At 36.9% G+C, this 22018-nt stretch overlaps 1 protein-coding gene and 1 long non-coding RNA gene across 8 annotated transcripts in view; one reads left to right on the top strand and one right to left on the bottom strand.

Annotated features, from left to right (window-relative positions):
* The window catches only part of RRAGB (Ras related GTP binding B), a 38093-nt gene that overhangs the window by 3810 nt on the left and 12265 nt on the right, over positions 1–22018 (bottom strand). For 6 of the 7 annotated variants that reach the window (XM_038587542.1, XM_038587539.1, XM_038587541.1 and 3 more), the window contains 3 exons: positions 19541–19763; positions 8855–8950; positions 6555–6677 (listed from right to left, as the gene is read on the bottom strand). In XM_038587542.1, the coding sequence (XP_038443470.1) occupies positions 6555–6677; positions 8855–8950; positions 19541–19763 (442 nt within the window). The remainder of the gene's footprint in view (positions 1–6554; positions 6678–8854; positions 8951–19540; positions 19764–22018) is intronic. The other variant, XM_038587544.1, reaches the window with a different exon arrangement.
* Positions 4152–20059, top strand: LOC119878069. Its single transcript, XR_005386285.1, has 3 exons — positions 4152–4257; positions 8038–8250; positions 19544–20059. It is a non-coding gene; the product is annotated as an uncharacterized LOC119878069 (long non-coding RNA).

The following is a 22018-nucleotide window of genomic DNA, read 5'->3' as shown; positions in this document are numbered from 1 at the left end:
CGAGTCGTACATTGGGCTCCCTGCATGGAGCCTGCTTATCCCTCTGCCTGTGTCTCTGTCTCTCAAGAATAAATAAATAAAAATATTTTTAAAAATAAATAAAATAAAAGAACTGATGGGAGGGCAACACCCTCCCTGGAGCCTGTGGCTTAATTTGACTCAACACTGGAAACCTCACCCACACTGGACATGGACAGGATTGACAGCTCTTTCCCAATTCTGTGCATGGTGGTACGCGGCTGTTATTTTGTGGAGCAATCTGCCTGGTTAATTCCTATAATGAACAAGACTCTGGCATGCTAACTAGTTATATGACCCCTAAGCTAGGAGCACCCAAATACACAAAGCAGTTAATAGCAAACATAAAGGAACTAATGAATAATACAATAGCAGTAGGGGACTTTACATAACACATCAATGGACAGATCATATAAACAGAAAATCAATAAGGAAACAATGGCTTGGCTTTCAAAGACATAATGGAACAGATGGATTTAACAGATATATTCAGAACATTCCATCCTAAAACAACAGAATACACATTCTTCTCAAATGCATGCAGAACAATTTCTAGAAGAGATCACATATTATCCCACCAAACAAACCACAAAGAATTCAAGAATATCAAAATCACACCACGCATGTTTTCTGACCACAATGCTATGAAACTAGAAGTCAACCACAAGAAAAAAATGGGAAAGACCACAAATACATGGAGATTAAATAACATACTACTAAACAATGAATGGGTCAACCAAGAAATCAAAGAAGAAATTAAAAAGTATCAGAAAATAAATGAAAATGAAAACACAATGGTCCAAAACCTCCAGGATGCAGCAAAACCAGCTGTAAGAGGGAAGTTTATAGCATTACAAGCCTACCTCAAGAAGAAAAATATCAAACAAGCTAACTCTACACATAAAAGAGGTAAAGAACAAACAATGAACAAAACTTAAACCATCATATCTTCTTTATCCATCCATCAGAAGGAAGGAAATAATAAAAATTAGAGCAGAAATAAATGATACGGAAAATTTTAAAAATAATAGAACAGATCAATGAAACCAGAAGCTGGTTCTTTAAAAAAGTTAATAAAATTGACAAAACTCTAAGCCAGACTTACCAAGGAAAAAAAGAGAAAGGAGCCAAATAAATAAAGTCATAAATGAAAAGGAAATAACCACCATGCAAACAATCATATGAGGATATTATGCAAAACTATATGCCAACAAACTGTACAACCCAGAAGAAATGGATGAATTCCTAGAAACATATACACTATCAAAACTGAAACAGGAAGAAATAAAAACCTTGAATAGATTGATAACCAGCAAAGAAACTGAATCAGGAATCAAAAATCACCCAACAAACAAAAGTTCAAGGCCAGATAGCTTTACAGGTGAATTCCACTAAACCTTTAAAGAAGAGTTAATGCCTATTCTCAAAGTATTCCAAAAAATAGAAAAGGAGGAAAAATTTCCAAATTCATTCTATGAGGTATTACCCTGATACCAAAATCACATAAAGACACCAATAAAAAAGAGAACTACAGGTCAATATTCCTGATGAACACAGATGCAAAAATTACCAACAGAATACAATCAAACCAAATTCAACAATACATTAAAAAATCATTCACCATGATCAAGCAAGATTTATTCCTGGGTTACAAGATTATTCAATAATTGCAAATCAATCAACATGATACATCACATAAATAAAAGAAAGGGTAAAAACTATATGCAGAAAAAGCATCTGACAAAGTACATCAATTTATTTAAAAAAATCCTAAAAAAAAATCCTCAACAAAGTAGGTTTAGAGAGAACATATCTCAATATAATAAAGGCCATACATGAAATATCCACAGCTAACATCATCCTTAACGGAGAAAAACTGAGAGCTTTCCCCCTAAGGTCAGGAACAAGACAAGGATATCCACTCACACCACTTTTATTCAACGTAGCACTGGAAGTCCTAGCCACAGTAATCAGACAACAAAAAGAAATAAAAGGCATCCAAATTGGTAAGGAAGAAGTAAAACATTCATGATTGGCAGAGGACATGATGATATACATATATATCACAAAAGAATCCACCAAAAAGCTGCTAAAACTGATAAATTCATTAAAGTTGCAGGATACAAAATCAGCATGCAGAAATCCCTTGAACATCTATTCACCAGTAATGAAGCAGCAGAAAGAGAAATTACAAAAGCAATAGCATTTACAATTGCAACAAAAATAAAAAAAATGCCTGGGAATAAACCTAACCAAAGAGGTGAATGACCTGTACTCTGGAAACAATAAAATGTTGAAGATAACACAAAGAAATGGAAAAACACTGCATGCTCATGGATTGGAAGAGAAAATATTGTTAGAATTTCCATACTACCCAAAGCAATCTACATATTTAATGAAATCTCTATCAACATACCAACAGCATTTTTCACAGAACTAGAAGAAGCTACTTTAATATTTGTATGGAACCACAAAAGACCTTGAATAGACAAAGCAATCTTGAAAAAGGAAAGCAAAGCTGGAGGCATCATAATTCTGGACTTCACACAAAGCTGTAGTGATCAAAACAGTGTAGTAATGGCACCAAGCAGACACAGAGATAAACAGAACAGGAAATCCATGAATAAACCTACAATTATATGGTCAGTTAATCTTTGACAAAGAAGGAAAAAACATCTATTTGGGAAAAAAACCAGTCTCTTCAACAAATGGTGTTGGGAAACCTGGGTAGTATCATGCAAAAGAATAAAACTGAACCACTTTCATATACCACACACAAAATGGATAACGAACCTAATGTGAGACCTGTAACCATAAAAATCCTAGAAGAGAACATAAGCAGTTAACTTCCTTGACATTGGTCATACAAACTTGTTTCTAGAAATGACTCGCAATACAAGGGAAGCAAAAGCAAAAATAAACTACTGGAAAAATGTTAAAATTAAAAGCTTCTGCACAGCAAAGGAAACAAACCAGCAAAACTAAAAAGCAAACTATGGAATGGGAGATGATATTTGCAAATGACATATCTGATAAAGGATTAATACCCTCAAAATATAAAGAACTTATACAACCCAACACCCAAAAAGTGAATAATCCAGTTAAGAAACAGGCAGATGACATGAACAGACATTTCTCCAAAGACATACAGATGGGCAACAGACATATGAGAAGATGCCTAACATCATCATCAGGAAAATACAAATCAAAACTACAATGAGATATCACCTCACACCTGTTACAATGGCTAAAATGAACAGCATAAGAAACAACAGATGTTAGTGAGGATGTGGAGAAAAAAGAACTTTCTTGTACTGGTGCAAACTGGTGCAGCCACTTTGGAAAACAGTATGGAGGTTCCTCAAAAATTTAAGAATAGAACTACCTTATGATCCAGTAATTGCACTACTGGGTATTTACCCAAATAATACAAGAATGCTAAATTTATAGCAGCATTATTTACAATAGCTAAGATATGGAAGCAGCCCAAGAGTCCATCAATTGAAGAATGAATAAGATGTCACACACACACACACACACACACACACACACACACACACACACAGAGGAATATTACTCAACCATAAAAGAGAATGAAATCTTGCCATTTGCAATGACATGGATGGAGTTTCAGAGTACTATACTAAGCATAATGTCACTCAGAAAAAGACAAATACCATGATTTTACTCACATGTGGAACTTAAGAAACAAAACACACAAAGGGAAAATGTAAGAAAGTGAGAATGATAAATCAAGAAACATACTTTTAATTATAGAAAAAAAACTGATGGTTACTAGAGGGCAGATGGGTGGGGAGATGGATTCAATAGATGATGGGGATTAAGGGAGTACAGTTGTGGTGGTGGGCATAAGGTGATGTATGAATTGTTGAATCACTATGTTGTATACCTGAAACTAATATAACATGTATGTTAACAGGAATTAAAATAAACATTCTAAAAATTATGAATAAAATAATAAACATAAAAAATAATAAAAATCTTAACTAAGGGATTACCACCTCAGAGGATTTACTATTTACAAATGAACTTATTAATTATGGACACCCATGTCAGCTAAAAATATTTCCCCTAACACATTCAGATTTCAATAAAATCACATATTTCCTACAGGCTGAATATTCAGATATAAAGTTTCCAGCAGGAAGCAAAAGTGAGTCACTCACCAGAAGAAAATTTACAGGGCAATTTACTGGAACCATGGGAAACTTTCAAAAGGTAATTTCTAGACCAATGGTGGAACAGGTTCCCCTTGCTTGACTTCAACCCCCTCAGTGAAAATGGTCTATCATAACTAATCTTGGTCTTCAAGAGAAACCAAAGCCACCTGTTACTGTTAGTGAGGAATAGGGAGCTTATATTAGGTTAGATCACAGAGATTACTCTATGATCATATGTGGTGGAATACCGCTGAAAGCAGGATTCTGCTATGCCATGTACACCAAGATGATCAGAATAGCTCACTTGTTTGTTGTGATTCACATTAGTAGCAAAAGAAGATGCAGGGTAGTATAATTGCAAGCAAGTGACCCCTGCCAGTGAGCTGAGGCAGAAAGACACTCCTGGTTAGGACTCCTTGCCATAGCTCTACCACTTAGAAACAAGTATGACTCACAAACATGGCTACAGTTATAAATGTTTTCACAAAGGAAGGGGGAAAATTATAGTCTGCATTCTCTGCCCTCTGTTGTTATAATAGCAGAAGGGACCAACATTTATTAGTTTGCCGACTATATGCTAAGCTTTGCATTAGGGCTTAACATTCTTACCTTGTCCCCTTTTAACTCACACAATAAACTTAAGACATAGATATATCATCTCCATTTTATAGAAGAGGAACGAAGCTCAGATAGATTTAGAAATGTGTTTTAATAAGTCAATCAAAGAAAGACAATTTTCATATGGTTTTATTCATATGTAGAATATAAGAAACAGCACAGAGGATCATATGGGAAGGGAGGGAAAATGGAATGGGAAGTCATCAGGGAGGGAGAAAAATCATGAAAGACTCTTAACTACAGGAAACAAATTGAGGGTTGCTGGAGGGGAAGTGGGTGGGGGGATGGGGTAAATGGGTAATGGGCATTAAGGAGGGCATGTGAGGTCAGCCCCGGTGGCTCAGCGGTTTAGTGCCACCTTCAGCCCAGGGCCTGATCCTAGAGACCTGGGACTGAGTCCCACGTCAGGCTCCCTGCATGGAGCCTGCTCCTCCCTCTGCCTATGTTTGTCTGTCTCTCTGTCATGAATGAATAAATAAAATTTTAAAAAAAAGGACGGCATGTGATGTGATGAACACTGGGTGCTATATGCAAGTGATGAACACTACATCTGAAACTAATGATGTACTATATGTTGGCTAACTGAATTTAAATGAAAAAAATGCTTCTATATTCATTAATGTTAGTTGAAAAACAAAGAAACATGTTTTATTTTTAAAGGTTTAATATTTATTCATAAGAGACACAGAGAGAAGGCAGATACATAGGCAGAAGGAGAAGCAGGCTCCCTCTGGGGAGCCTGGTACGGGACTCGATCCCTGGACCCCAGGATCATGCCCTGAACTGAAGGCATATGCTCAACTGCTGAGCCACCCAGGTGTCCCAAGAAGTGTTTTTTAAAATCACCAGGCATTGGTAGAGCTCAGAAACAAATTATTTACTGTGGGTTGCTCTTAGAGTTGTATTTATTAAACTGATCAATTACTTATGCAGTGCTTTGTGACATCTCAAATTAGTTTGTTACTACTGTTCTTTTTTTTTAATTTATTTTTATTTATGATAGTCACACACACAGAGAGAGAGAGAGAGAGAGAGAGAGAGAGAGAGGCAGAGACACAGGCAGAGAGAGAAGCAGGCTCCATGCACTGGGAGCCTGACGTGGGATTCGATCCCGGGTCTCCAGGATCGCGCCCTGGGCCAAAGGCAGGCGCTAAACCGCTGCGCCACCCAGGGATCCTGTTACTACTGTTCTTTAAAATTTTACTTATAATATTGCATTCCCCTCAGTAGGTACTATAGTTAAGCTAAATTTATATAAGAAAAACAAAAATACCAAGGTGCCTCTTCCCCTTCTACCTCTCCATCTGACTTCTTAGCTATGTCACTGAGATGACCATTACACCTCTTCCATGTTAAAAGTCTTCAAATCAGTCTTTTGGAGAAAGGAGTGGGATGAGACTTTTCTCACAAGGATAATACCCCTCATTTCATAATAAAAGTCAATAGAAAATTAGGAATCCTTTAACACAAATGATATTAGCACAAATAATCTAAACTTTATAATAAGACATACTTATAAAATCTAAGATTTACTAACTACTAAAGAGCTACATAGCAAAGGACTTCTTTCAGGTCACTTGTTGACAATACTACTTTGTAAATAAGGTTATACATGCTGATGTAGTGACAAAAGGGAAAAAGGTTCTTCCTATAAGTAGCAACATGTTGTTCTCTGTTCCTGGACAGAAGTAGTGAGTGTGAAGTACATCTGCAGAGCAGAAAGCAGAAAGTTCTCACCAGAAAAGTAGCTCGTTCAAACAAAAGCACTTCATCCGCCTCAATAATTTCAGCAAAATTCCTTAGGTTCATTTCCAGCTGCTGAACATTGGGAATCAGCTGATAGACAATGCTGGACCAAGCCTAACAGAACAGAAGCACAGTGTAATATTACTAACAGGTAGCCAGTCTTGGACCTCTGCAAATGAGTAAGTACACTGTAACATATGGACAGCAAAATATGATAGTGAGTCCCAAACACTTAACAACTATGATATAACACAAATGAGTAGATGAAGCTAATACTTGATTTTTTTATCCTTCAGTAGGAATTTTTTAAAGTTTCAAACATTTATAAAATGCTGGAGAAACTTCTTTCCATTGATAATTTAAAAAAAATAATAATTTAATTCCATCATGTCTGCCTTAGGAATAGTTGAAAACTCTGGTTTACTGGGCCAAATAAAAAGTTTCCAATCCAGCCATTCAACAAATATTTAAATCCAATAATGTAGACTGCTCAAAAGATCAGAACTTAACAATTCTACATTTACCATAAATCTGAGAATAGATTTTGTAAAAAAAATCAGAGTCACATGGAAAAATGGCCCCTCCCCTCAATGGGATAACATACAAAAGAAATTACAAGAGAAATTAGTGGCATTATCATTCCAAAAGTTTTATTGTCAGTTATATAATTATTGATCCAATTGAATTAAAAATGGTCCATTGTGTGTCTCCCTAAAACTGACTTCATCCAGAGAAGTATGACGAATGAAAGGAGTTGGAATTAACCATACCCTCCCTCTATTCTCTTAAAGCTTTTTTATTTGCATTTCCATTGTAATAATTCCTTCCAATTGTCTAGTAAGCTTTACAATGTTCTCCTCTCCCCTACTAGAGGGCAGGAACCTGGTCTTAGTAATTTGTGTGTCCAAAAACATCAAGCAGATATGCAATGAGTGCTTGTAGAATAAAACAATATAAAAATTTAAGTCAGCTCTACGCAACATTGATGTAAGAGATAGTAGTGCTATGTCTTTGTTCCAATTAAGTTTTATTACTTAAGCATGGGGGTTCAGGTTCCAAGTTCCCAGGTCGGTGTTAATGTCACTGCTGAATTTACCTTGGAGAAGGCACCAAAGCTAACCACAGCAGAGACATTGTCACTCACAGCAGTGTTGTGATTAGCCAATTGTCTTTGGTCGTGTTATGTATTGCCATCCTTCACACCGCAGTTGGTTCTTATCAGTGCGTCATGTCCATCCTTATTCACGGTTACCTGTTCTATGGGAATAAGGCTTTGAGAGAAATTCGGCCCAAATTAATCTAGAGCAGTATTTCCTAGACAGGTATCTCAAAATGATCTGTTATTAGAGTGAGGCTGGGTCAACATAATATTGGGGAAAAATGAATTAGGTTAAAAAATAAATCAATGGCTATTTTTAATGTTCATTGGTTTTTCTCCTTGGCAAATCAGGTTTCTGTGCTTCTCTGGTTGTAGGTACTTGTCAGATGCAGTTGATACTGAGGCTGTAGCTACCAGCGACAGAGAAGGATGCTTTCCCACCCAGAGTCAGACTTGTCAACGGATACTAGCAGCAGTCTGAAGGAAAGGTCGACTGACCACAAGAGGACCCCAAAGAGGGCAGTTTTTCAAATCACTAGATCTCGTTGGAGAAAGGGCAGCAGGATAAGGAGCCTATGTGCCAATAAGGTAATTTCAGCTTAGTCTGTAACACAGCTATTGTTGTAACCTCTATAACAACTGCAAGCAATGTGGTATCCATTCCAGCAATGGAAAAAATTCCTGGTTGAAAAGAATGCTAGTCCCCAATTTGGCATGAAAGTTGAAGCTATCATATACTAGGCAAAATGTGTCTCATTATGAGACTCCCTTCTCCAGTCTCTTCTCTATTGTTATTCTATTGCCATCCAAACTGAGGCAGACTAGTTTATATCCTAAAGAGGTATCTGAATATTAGATACAGCTCCAATCAGCATTGAGACCACAACAGGTCACAATGGATGATGGCAGTGAAACCTCTGCTGTCACAAAACATCAGTATCAAATTAATCATCATAAAACTGGCTAATTCAGTGTGACTTGGTAAGTATCTCAACACAATCTAAGATCAAAATAAAAATCTCTTAAGGTTAAATTTGATGTTTTTCAAAAAGTTTATTGTAGATAATTTCTTTTTTTTATTCAACTCATCTAAATAGGTATTACAGAGTTTAAAATCTTTTACTTTTGACAATACTCTTTTTAGCTCTTTTTCATGTTCTTAAAATGAGGGATCTCAGGGAAACATACACACCTTATAGAGAGTTTCATCCCAGATAGATGTTCGGAAACAAGCACATTCCAATGGGCGAGACAAGCGCCTCAGATCTTCTTCTCGCTCTTTAAAAATCTGAATTAAAAAGTCCACGTATAGATCAGAATATAACAGCTCTTCTCTTTCATTGCAAAATCTGAGATGTAATTATTTCAGTGTATCTTAAACAGGAGCATTTCCTCTGAGGAATTTTTTAGCGTGTACATTACTTCATGAACTAGGACGGCAGAAGTTATTTCAGGTCAGGTCTAAAAGTACAACAGCTACTAGAATTCTCCAGGCTTCTGGTGTTTGTGTGAGTACTCACTGAGAGCACTGTGATGGGAAAAAAATTTTACCATACAGAGTAATGTTACATTCCAAATCACCTATCTGCGTCATTTTAAGATAGTGATATTGTAACTTAAAATACTTTAACCTTTGTAGATATATTTCTCTCACACAAATATGTGCATACACTCATATATGTTAATTCTGAATGGACTGTATTTATTTGGCTATATAGATATAACCCCCACACACACAATCTATTTATCTTGGATACGTTATCTATGTATATATGCCCACATACACTTTGAAGAATATCTATTTGTACAAATATATATACACAGATATTTTCGATGACTGGGTAGATTTATAGTGAGTGTGTGTACACACTGTGATGGTTAATTTTATATATCAATGTGGCTAGGCCACAATATCCAGACATCTGGTCAAATACCAGTTAGATCTTGCTGTGAGGGGTTTTTAAATAAGATTAATATTTATATTAGTAGACTAAGTAAAGCACATTCCCCTCCATGATGTGGGTTGGCTTTATGCAATCAACTGAAGGCCTTAAGAGAAAAAAAAACGCCATCCCACAGAAACCGGGAATTTTACCTCCAGCCTGACTTCTAACTCATGATACAACAATTACTCTTTCTTGTGTCTCCAGCCTACTAGCCTGCCCTGCAAAATTTAGACTTGCCAGTCTCAATAATTGTATAAGTCAACTCTTTAAAAACAAACCAGTCAATCAGCCAATCCCTCTCCCCTCACCTTGACCACACACACACACACACACACACACACACACACACACACACTTACTGGCTCTGTTTATCTGGGGATCCCATACACACACAGAGAAGTATCTATCTAGCTTGAAATTGATATTTGGGGAAGTGCCCTAGTCACTTTGACTTCTAGACTTGGAAGTTTGAATCTTTACTGAAATGGAGTATACTTTTACTAATTAGGCTTAGAATTCCACAAAAAACATTAATGTATCTTTGAGGATATATAAGCATTTAGAAAATGGTAAGTTGATTAATAAAAAGTAATTTAAAAAATCCATAAGGACCTCATTTATTGGAATGCTCTGTTTTTCTACTGCAAATTTGGCCAGGGAATGAAATGATTTTTAAAAGAAACAGAGGGATCCCTGGGTGGCGCAGCGGTTTGGCGCCTGCCTTTGGCCCAGGGTGCGATCCTGGAGACCCAGGATCGAGTCCCACATCGGGCTCCCGGTGCATGGAGCCTGCTTCTCCCTCTGCCTGTGTCTCTGCCTCTCTCTCTCTCTGTGACTATCATAAATAAATAAAAATTAAAAAAAAATAAAAATAAAAGAAACAGAACAGAAAACAAAAAAACAGCAAGAATAACAGTAACACAGCCCTCAAAATCTCAAAACCCAACCTACACACAGAATTTTCTGCTGAATTACAACAGAATTAATACTTAGTGGGAAAAAGAGAGATTGAACGAAAAAATACTACTCAAAACTACTAATTTTCAGAGTCAAATACAGAACCCTGTGAAATCATTTGTGAAAGCCTGTAAGCTTACTTTAGAAACACCAAATCATACCCAAACACTGAAATACTGGAGGCAATACTATAACTAGTTACAGAAAAAAAGTATTCCTGACCACAGCTGTTACCAAAAAAAATCCTTTAAATAAAGAGGTATCCTTGTACTCCTAGGCTCCAACTCAAAAAGGAACTGAATTCTTCTACATCACCAAAATATTCTAAAACTGCTTTTCTTACCTTAGAGGATCTTCTCTTTCAGCTTAGACTTTAAAATCAAATCCTTTTTATACTGCATAAACTAAAGATGGACTATATTTGTTACTTGCCAGTCCTGGGTCTCATAGCTAGCTAGCTAGGAATCTTCTCTTTCTACTGTGTCTTCTTTGGTTTAAATTTACATATACTAATCCACATGCTATAAAAGAAGGCAAAGATACCATATCAGTGTAATTAAAGGGGACATGGCAGTGAGCTTAATACAATATGATTGGTACTCCCATTGGTGCATATGTATTTCCTAAGGCAACCCAGTGATAGCTTTAACCTTTCTTCATCTCACCTCTGGTGGGTCTTCCAGCCTGGACAATAACTACCTATTCTGAAGGACAATAAAATGGGCAGCAAACAGAAGGATATATAAAGAAGGCTATAAATGGAGAAGGTAGTGGAGTAGGAGGATACTAAGCTTTGTCCCACAGACATGCATAGATAACAGCCACATGAGTGCCACCAACCCAAAAAATGGCCCAAAGACTGGAAAACAGACTTTCCACAGTTAAAGAAAAGAGAACACATTGAAAAGGGCAGGAGGGGCAGAGATGTGGGGAACCAAACTCTCAGCTAGACTAACCACAAATGGGAGGGATACTACAAGAATGAAGAAGGGAAAGGGGCATGCCTGGGTGGCTCAGTGGTTGAGCATGTGCCTTCAGCTCAGGGAGTGATCCTGGAGTCCTGGGATGGAGTCCCACAACAAGATCTCTGTGGGGAGCCTGCTTCTCCCTCTGCCTATGTCTCTGCCACTGTCTCTCTATGTCTCTCGTGAATAAATAAATAACATCTTAAAAAAAGAAGGGAAAGGAACAGACCCCTCAGTAGGTACCCCACTTAGATATACTAGGATGCAGTAGAAAGATGAGCCCCAATAACATTTGGCTTTGAAAACATGCAGGGCTTAACTTTGTGAATTTTTGTAACCAGAGAGTTTAACCTCATGTAAAATCAGCTGGCTCAGCTCTGGGAGAGGTGAAACACAATAGGAGACTAAATCTTCATCCTCAAAGAGCCAGCATATCAAACATCTCCACTGAAATACAGCATAAAAGCAGCAGTGTGAAAAGTGCCTAGGGTACACAAGAAAGAGACTTATTTACTAATCTCAGAACATGTGAAAGAGGGCAAGGGATCTTTAAGAAACTTTTCCAAGAACAAAAGAACTGGTGAGCACCATTTCTCTCCACACCTCCAGCCTAGATAGCTGGACACTTGCAGAAAACACCATGAACACTCTCCGCTTTCCTTGCTAACACTATGCACCTTGCCACCACAATCTCCTGCATATCAATCCTATCCAATCTCCCCTACACAGCAGTAGTCTCTCTAAGTCAGCTCCTGCATGTCTTATCCTGCAAGAAGCCATGGAAAGGGCCAGAACCACTCCAAAGTGACTCCTGTCTTAGGGAGAGGAGAAGATAATAAATACAGCCCTAGCAGCCAAACATTGTAACTGGTAGTGCAAATATAGTGTCTTGTCAAACAGTACATCGGCAGCCCCTGCAGGAATCTGGCCTGATTCTTGGCCCCAAACACCAACAAAAACCTCTCAGGGGACAAGGCAGAGAGGGCGCCCTGCAGGTAGGTGCTATCTCAGCCCTAACGGACATATCGATGGCAGAGAGCTGGTTTGTTTGCAGACTCTGTCCACCAACGAAAGCCTCTCAGTAGACAATGCAAGGAGAGCACCCAGCAGTTTGGTGCTACTGTAGACCCTGTAAACAAACCTGACCACTGAAACCATCCAATGATAAGCCCACAACAGCCTCAGACTGGCCCCTTAACAGCACAGGGACCAAATCCTACCCAGTGTGTGTGCAACAGGTAAGGTGGACCATTGCAGCATACTGATCTGAAGGCAAACACAGCTCAAACAGAAGAGTAGGGTTCATACAATACACACAGAAGAAACTCCTGAAGCACCTGGTTCTGTTAAACAGGGGATATTGTGCTACAGGCCACCATGGGACTTTTTCCTCATAGAACCATTACTTTCAATATTGGGAAACATAACCGATGTTCCTAATACATAGAAACAAACACAGAAAGTTAGATAAAATGAGGAGACAGAGGAATATGTGCCAAATGAGAAAACAGTACAAAACAACAGCAAAACAGCTAAATGAAACAATGATAAGCAATATGCATGATACGGTCATAAAGATACTGGATTTCAGAAAAAGAGTGGAAGATCTTAGTGACACCCTCAACAGAGGGACAGAAAAGCAAATAAGAAATGAAGGACTCAATAACTAAAATTAAAAATACATGAGAGGGAATCAATAGCAGATTAAAGGAGGCAGAAGAATGGATCAGAGAGCTGGAAGACAATAGTTAATGGAAAGCAACCAAACTAAATAGGGAAAAAAAAGGGTAATAAAAAATAATAATAGGTTAGGGAAGCTGCAATATCATCAAGTGTAGTAACACTTACATTATGGGGATTCCAGGAGAAAGAGAGAAGGGGGCAGAAAATTTTTTTGAAGAAATAATAGCTGAAAAATTCCTTAATCTGGAGAAAGAAACAGATATCCAGATCCAGGAGACACAGAGAGCACCCCCCAAAAAACAACCTGAGGGAGTCCACACCAAAACACATAAAAATTAAAATGGAGTGGGATGCCTGGGTTGTTTGGTGGTTTGGTGTCTGCCTTAGGCTCAGGGTATGATCCTGGTCTGGGGATCAGGTCCCACATCGGGCTCCCTGCAAGGAGCCTGCTTCTCCCTCTGTCTGTGTTTCTGCCTCTCTGTGTGTCTCTCATGAATAAGTAAAATATTTTTAAAAAATTAAAATGGAAAAAAGTAGTAATAAAGAGAGAATTTTTAAAGCAGCATGAGAAAAATTATATACAAAGGAAATCCCGTAAGTTTTTCAGCAGAAACTTGGCAGACCAGAAGGCAGTGGCAGGACATATTCAAAGTACTAAAAGGAAAAAATCTACAACCAAGAATACTTTACCAAACATAATGAAAGTAGTAAACTATAATCACTTACAAAACCAGTATGGAGGTTAAACACAAAAGGAATAAAGTCAATTGCATCTATAAAAATCAGTCTATGGATTTAGAAATTAAAAAGATGAGGCAGCTCCAGTGGCTCAGCGGTTTAGCGCCGCCTGTAGCCCAGGGCGTGATCCTGGAGACCTTGTGTGTGTGTCTCTCATGAATAAATAAATAAATCTTAAAAAAAAGAATAAAATCTTAAAAAAAGAAAAAGATGTAAATTATGACATACACATAAAACACTGTTTTTTTTACATTGTTTCTTTAAGATTTTATTTATCTAATCATGAGAGACACAGAGAGAGAGAGAGGCAGAGGCACAGGCAGAGAGAGAAGCAGGCTCCATGCAGGGAGCCCTACGTGGGACTCGATCCCAGGTCTCTAGGATCACGCTCTGGGCCGAAGGCGGCGCTAAACTGCTAAGCCACCCGGGCTGCCCTCACATAAAACATTGTTGAAGGGACATAAAAATTTAGTACTTTGAGAATGGGTGCAAACTTAAATGACCATCTACTTGATATAGACTGCTATAGGCATGTTATATATGAGCTTAATGGTAACCATAAATCAAATACCTGTAATAGATAACCAAAAAAAAAAGAAAGGAATCCAAACATATCATTAAAGAAAGCCATCAAACCACACAGAAAGAGAGCAAGAGAAGAAAAAAATACAGATAAAACTATAAAAACTTTGTAAAACAAAATGACAATAAGTACATATTAATCAATAATTACTTTGAATTTAAATGGACTAAGTACTACAATCAAAAGACACAGGGTGAATGAATGTATAAAAAGCAAGACCCATCTTTATGCTGCCTACAAGAGACTCACTTCATACCTAAAGACATATGCAGGTTGAACATGAAGGGATGGAAAAACATTTACCATGCAAATGGAAATGAAAACAAAGATGGAATAGCAATGCTTTACATAAGACAAAATAGACTTTAAAACACTGTAACAAAGAAACAACGAAGCACACTACATTATGACAAAGGGAACAATCCAACAAGAGGATAGAACAATTATAAATATGTACTCAACACAGGAGTGCCTAAATACAAGGAGAAACATAAACACAGAGGTGCCTGGATGGCTCAGTGGGTTGAATATCGGACTCTTGGTTTAGGCTCAGGTCATAATCTCAGGGTTGTGAGACTGAGCCCTGCATCAGCCTCCACGTGGAGCTTGCTTAGGATTCTCTCTCTCCCTCTGCAACACCCCCCCCCATACTCATGCTCTTGCTCTCTTTAAAAATAAAAGAAACATAAACACATAAACACAAAGACAAGTATTGAGAGTAATAAAATAATAAAATAACAGTAGGGGACTTCAACACCCCCACTTGCATCAATGGATATTTTATCCAGACAGAAAAACACCAAAAAACAGTGGCTTTGAACATTGGACCAGATGTAACAGATATATTCAGAACATTCCATCCAAAAACAGAATATACTCTTCTAAAGTATACATGAAACATTCTCCAGAATACATCATGATATGCCACAAAACAAGTCTCAGTAAATTAAAAAAGAGTGAAAGCATATCATGCATGTTTTCTAACCACAATAGTACAAAACTAGAAATCAATCACAAGAAAAAAATCTGGAAAAAAGACAAATACATGAAGGCTAAATGACATGGTAATAGAGAGTGAATGGGTCAACCAAGAAATAAAAGATGAAGTAAAAAAAAAACATGGAGATAAATGAAAATGAAAACACAATGATCCAAAATATCTGGAATACAACAAAATAGTTATAAAAGGGAAGATAATCGCAACACAGACCTATCTCAAGAAGCAGGAAAAATCTCAGATACACAACCCAAACCTTACACTTACAAGAACTAGAGGGGTGCAGGATGGATTAGTTGGTTGGGCATCCAACTCTTGGTTTCAGCTCAGGTTGTGATCTCAATAAGGAATAAAACCCTACAATTCTTTACCCTCCTCCCTCCTCTTCCCCCTCTCCTCCTCCCAAACTTGTGCTCTCTCTAAAAGAAATAAGTAAAATCTAAAAAAAATTAATAAAGGAACTAGAAAAAATGCTCAAAGGCAATTAAAAAGAAGTAATAAAGACTAGAGCAGAAATAAAATAGTGACTAGAAAAAAAAACAACAGTATAGGTCAATGAAACTAGGAGCTAGTTCTTCAAAAAGCACAACAGAATTGATAAACCTTAAGCCAGACTTATCCAGAAAAAAAAAACAGGAATCAAATAAATAAAACCACCAATGAAAGAGAATAAAATCAACATCACAGAAATATAAGTGATTATAAGACACTACTATAAGAACTTACAGGCAAACAAACTGAACAACCTAGAAGAAATGGATAAATTCCAAAAAACATGTAATTTCACAAAACGCAGTGAGGAAGAAATGGAAAATATGAACAGACTAGCAACAGACTAGCAATGCAAGTGAATCTGTAATCAATTAAAATCCCAATAACAAAAAAGTGCAGGATGAGATGTTTCACAGTTGAATTCTACCAAACATTTAAAGAAGAGTTAATATTTATTCTTCTCAAACTATTAAAAAAAATAGATGGGGAAGGAACACTCCCAAATTCATTTTATGAGGCCAGCATTTCCTTGATACCAAAACCACATAAAAACACTACAGAAAAGGGACACCTGAGTGGCTCAGTGGTTTAAGCACCTGCCTTTGGCTCAGGGCATGATCCTGGGGTCCTACAATGGAGTCCTGCATCGGGCTCCCCTCAGGGAGCCTGCTTCTCTCTCAGCCAATGTCTCTGCCTCTCTTGTGAATAAATAAAATCTTAAAAAAACATTACAGAAAAGAAAACTACAGGCAAAATTACTGATGAACACAGATGCAAAAATCCTCAAATAAAATATTAACAAACTGAATCTAACAATACATTAAAAATGTATTTATGTAATGTAATGTAATACATCATTCACCATAATCAAGTGGCATTCATTTCTGGGATGCAAGGGTGGTTTAATATTTGCAAATCAATGTGACATTTCACATTAGTAAGAGAAAGAAGAACTATATGATCATTCCAATAGTTGCAGTCAAAGCATCTGACAAAATATAGTATCGATTCATGATAAAAACTCTCAATGGAGTAGGTTGAGAGGAAACACACTTCAACATAATAAAGGCCATACATGAAATACTCAAAGCTAACATCATTCTCAATGTTGCAAAACTGAGAACTTTCCTCTATGATCAGGAACAAGACAAGGATGTCTACTCTCCTACTTTTATTCAACGCAGTATTGGAAGTCTTAGGCAGAGCAATCAAACAAGAAAAAGAAATAAAAGACATCCATATTGGTAAGGCAGAAGTAAGACTTTCACTATTGATGACATGAAACTACATAGCGAAATCCAAAAGAATCCACAAAAAACTACTAGAACTGATAAATTCAGTTAAGTTTCAAGATACAAAATTAATATACAGAAATCTATTGCATTTTTATATAATAATAATAATAATGAAGAAGAAGGAGAAATTAAGAAAATAATCCCATTTATATTTGCACCAAAAAATAAAATTCATAGGAGTAAACTTAACCAAGGAGGTGAAAAACCTGTACTCTGAAAACTGTAACACATTGAAGAAGGAAACTGAAGATGACACTAACAAATGGAAAAGATATTCCGCGCTCATGAATTGGAAGAACAAATATTGTTGAAATGTCCAAATTACCTAACGCAATCTACAGATTTAATGCAATCCTATCAAAATACCAACAGGATTTTTAACAAAACTAGAACAAATAATCCTAAAATTTATATGGAACCACAGAATACCCCAAATAGTCCAAGCAATATTGAAGAAGAAGAAAACCAGAGGTATCAGAATCCGAGATTTCAATATACATTACAAAGTTATAGTAATCCAAACAGTACGGTACTGGCACAAAAACAGACACGTAGATCCATGGAACAGAATACAGCACAAATACACCCATGTTTATATGATCAATTAATGTACCATAACAGAGGCAAGAATATACAATAGAAAATAGTTTCTTCAACAAATTTTGTTGGGAAAATTGGGCAGCAACATATGAAAGAATGAAACTGAACCACCTTCTTCCATGATACACAAAAATGAACTCAAAATGGATTAAAGACCTAAATGTGAGACCTGAAATCATAAAATTCCTAAAAGAAAACAGAGGCAGTGATTTCTTTGATATTGGCCATAGAAACATTTTTCTAGATAAGTTTGTTCTGGCAAGAGACACAAAGGCAAAATCAAATTATTGGGACTACACAAAAATAAAAAGCTTTTGCACAGTACAGGAAACCATCAACAAAACAAAAAGGCAACCTACCAAATGGAAGAAAATATTTGCAAATGATATATCTAATAGAGTTAGTATCTAAAATATATAAAGAATTTAAACAATTCAAGCCCCCAAAAAACAAATAATCTAATTTAAGGAATGGGTAGAGGATCTGAATAGACATTTTTCCAAAGAAGACAGACATACTGATGGAAACACATGCAAAAAGATGTTCAAAAAAAAAAAAAAAACAAAAAAAAAAAACAAAAAGATGTTCAGCATCACTAACCATCAAGGAAGTATAAAATAAAACGAGAACATGGTACCTCTTTACACCTCTCAGAACAGCTAAGCTAAACTCTCAGAATGGCTAAACTAAAAAAGCAAAAAATAACAAGTGTTGATGAGGATGTGAAGAAAAAGGTATACTCCTGGTGGGAATGCATATTTGTGCAGCCACTGTGGAAAAAAGTATGGAGGTTCCCGAAAATATTAAAAATAGATTTACCACAGGATCCAGTAATTCCACTACTGGGTATTTACACAAAGAAAAGAAAAATACAAATGCAAAAAGATATATGGGTCCCTATATTGCAGCATTATTTATAACAGCCAAGATATAGATGCAACCCAAGTGTGCATCCATAGATGAATGGATAAAGAAGATATGTTATATACACACATACACACATGCAGTATTATTCAGCCATAAAAATGAATAAGATTTTACCATTTTCAAGAACATGGATCAACCTAGAGAGTATAATGCTAAGTGAAATAAGTCAGAGAAACATATAAACCATATGACTTCACTAGCTTGTGGAATTTAAGAAACAAAACAAAGCAATACACAGAAAAAAAAAGAGGGACAAACAAGAAAACAGACTCTTAAATACAGGAACAAACTCCTGGTGACACAGAGGAGGGGTGGAGAAATGGATGAAATAGATAAAGGGGATTAAGAAAACACTTATCTTGGTAAGCAGTAAGAACTATATAGAACTGGTGAATCATTATACAGTACATCTGAAATATAACATTATATGTTAATTTTACTCAAATAAAAAACAAAAAAAATGCTTAATGATATCACATTGACAAGTTCCTTACCTAAATCTGAAAAATATTTGCCAAATGGGTATATTACTCTTATGATGGAAAATTGATGAGTATTTTTAAGAACATGACAGAACTTTACTTATGCTGAGATTTATTCTTCCTGAAAATAATCATACTATTTACCTATATCTCTACAAAAGAAATTCAGAAAGCAAGTCAACCATTTCATGCAGCATCCTTTATGTTTCTTACCAGGTCCCGTTGGTCCTCCTGTACCAGATCCATTTTGTGTACCAAGCAAAAGATTTTGGCATCTGGAGAATTCTGCAGAATGGCCTCTAGGCATGATTGGTAATAGTGCATATCCTTTTCCAGTTCACGGCTTTCCACATCAAACACATATATCAGAACTTCCACATTTCGGAAGATGTTGTCTCGTTGGCTAGTGAAATAATTTTCCATGAAGGTATCCTGTCTAGTAGGAAAAAAACATCTAGGTAATAAACAAGTCCTCAGTTTAGTCACTCCTACTTACAATTTATTTTTGTTGGTTTAATCAATGTGAAAGATAATCTTAAAGCTTCAAATTAATAGGCAAATAATAGTAAACTGGTACAGCTTCACCTTCTTAGCTCTATGTTTTTGTCCCTCTTTCTTTTATTTAAATTCAATTTGCCAAGATAGTGTAACAACCAATACTCATCTCATCATGTGCCCTCTTTAATGCCCGTCATCCAGTTACCCTATGTCCCCGTCCACCTCCCCTTCTGCAACAACCCTTTATTTCCCAAACCACAATGAGATACCACCTCACACCAGTGAGAATGGGGAAAATTAACAAGGCAGGAAACCACAAATGATGGAGAGGATGAGGAGAAAAGGGAACCCTCTTACACTGTTGGTGGGAATGTGAAATGGTGCAGCCACTCTGGAAAGCTGTGTGGAGGTTCCTCAAAGAGTTAAAAATAGACCTGCCCTATGACCCAGCAATTGCACTGCTGGGGATTTACCCCAAAGATACAGATGTAATGAAACACTGGGACACCTGCACCCTGATGTTTCTAGCAGCAATATCCACAACAGCCAAACTGTGGAAGGAGCCTCGGTGTCCATCGAAAGATGAATGGATAAAGAAGATGTGGTTTATGTATACAATGGAATATTACTCAGCCATTAGAAATGACAAATACCCACCATTTGCTTCAACATGGATGGAACTGGAGGCTATTATATGCTGAATGAAATAAGTCAATCGGAGAAGGACAAACATTATATGGTCTCATTCATTTGGGGAATATAAATAATAGTGAAAGGGAATAGAAGGGAAGGAAGAAGAAATGGGTAGGAAATATCAGAAAGGGAGACATAACATTAAGACTCCTAACTCTGGGAAACGAACTAGGGGTGGTGGAAGGGGAGGAGGGCGGGGGGTGGGGGTGAATGGGTGACGGGCACTGAGGGGGGCACTTGACGGGATGAACACTGGGTGTTATTCTGTATGTTGGCAAATTGAACACCAATAAAAAATAAATTTATTATTAAAAAAAAAAGGAATCTCTCACGGTTTGTCCTAATTTTTCGCCGCTCAGTTTTTCCACTTCCCTTATGGTCTCTTTCACTACTCACCTTCTTAGTTCTTGAGCCACACCTTGCACCACCCTTTGACCCTCTCCTTGTGTTCCAAATACACTTTGACCTCTCTCAGTTCCACTGGCCTGTAGTATATCCACTAAGGGGGCATTTATATATGCAATTTACTCTGTTTCACATGCTATTCCCCTATACCTACATCTAATTAACTCCTACTTGTCCCTTTAGAGTTCAGTTTAATCCATATTTCCTCACAGAAACCATTTCCAACCTTTTTTTAAAAAAAAAGATTTTACTTATTCACAAGAGACAGAGAGAGGCAGAGACAGGAGAAGCAGGCTCCGTGCAAGAAGCCCAATATGGGACCTGATCCCAGGACGCTGGGATCACGCTCTGACCCAAAGGCTCAACCACTGAGCCACCCAGGCATCCCTCTAATGTCTCTATCTTGAGCAAATCCAGTCACCACAGGCTTTTATACCATTACATTTTTGTTATTTTTAACACTTAACCACAAGTGTGATGTTACATGTGTTTGTGAGTTTTTAATGAATGGAATTCATTTCCCTAAAGTGTAAGTTCCATGAAGGCAAGGACCAGGTCTATTACTGTCCACCACTGTTTCCTAGCTTTAAGCAAAGAGTCTTCCATAGGGTAGTAGGTGCTCAGTGAATATTTATTGAATAAATAACTAGTCAATACTACTTTAAACTATATGGAAATGACTTCAAGATAGCTTTTTAGCAGTTTTGTTCTTTGATCCCTAGGCTGTGTGCTGCTTCCCAGAAGTTCTCAATTACCAAGCACCCAGCAAAAAAAATTACTTTTGTTGAAATTTAAGAAATAAAACAAATGAGCAAAGGAAAAAGAAAGAGAGATACAGAGAGAGAAACCAACAAATAGACTCTTGAAAACAAACTGATGGTTAGTGGAGGGGAGGGGATAGGTGATATAGGTGATGAGGATTAAGGAGTGCACTTATCATGATGAGCACCAGGTATTGTATGGAATTGTTGAATCACTATATTGTACACCTGAAATTAATATAATATTGTATATTAACTATACTGGAATTAAAAACATAAATTTTTAAAAAGTAGTTTTGTCATGAAAAAGAGAAATCATGAACCTAGCTTTTAG

This window comes from Canis lupus, chromosome X (genome assembly GCF_011100685.1).
Source record: "Canis lupus familiaris isolate Mischka breed German Shepherd chromosome X, alternate assembly UU_Cfam_GSD_1.0, whole genome shotgun sequence".
Classification (NCBI taxonomy): Eukaryota; Metazoa; Chordata; class Mammalia; order Carnivora; family Canidae; genus Canis; species Canis lupus.
The sequence above is the reverse complement of the archived record's forward strand: the minus strand, read 5'-3'. Positions and strand labels throughout refer to the sequence as shown.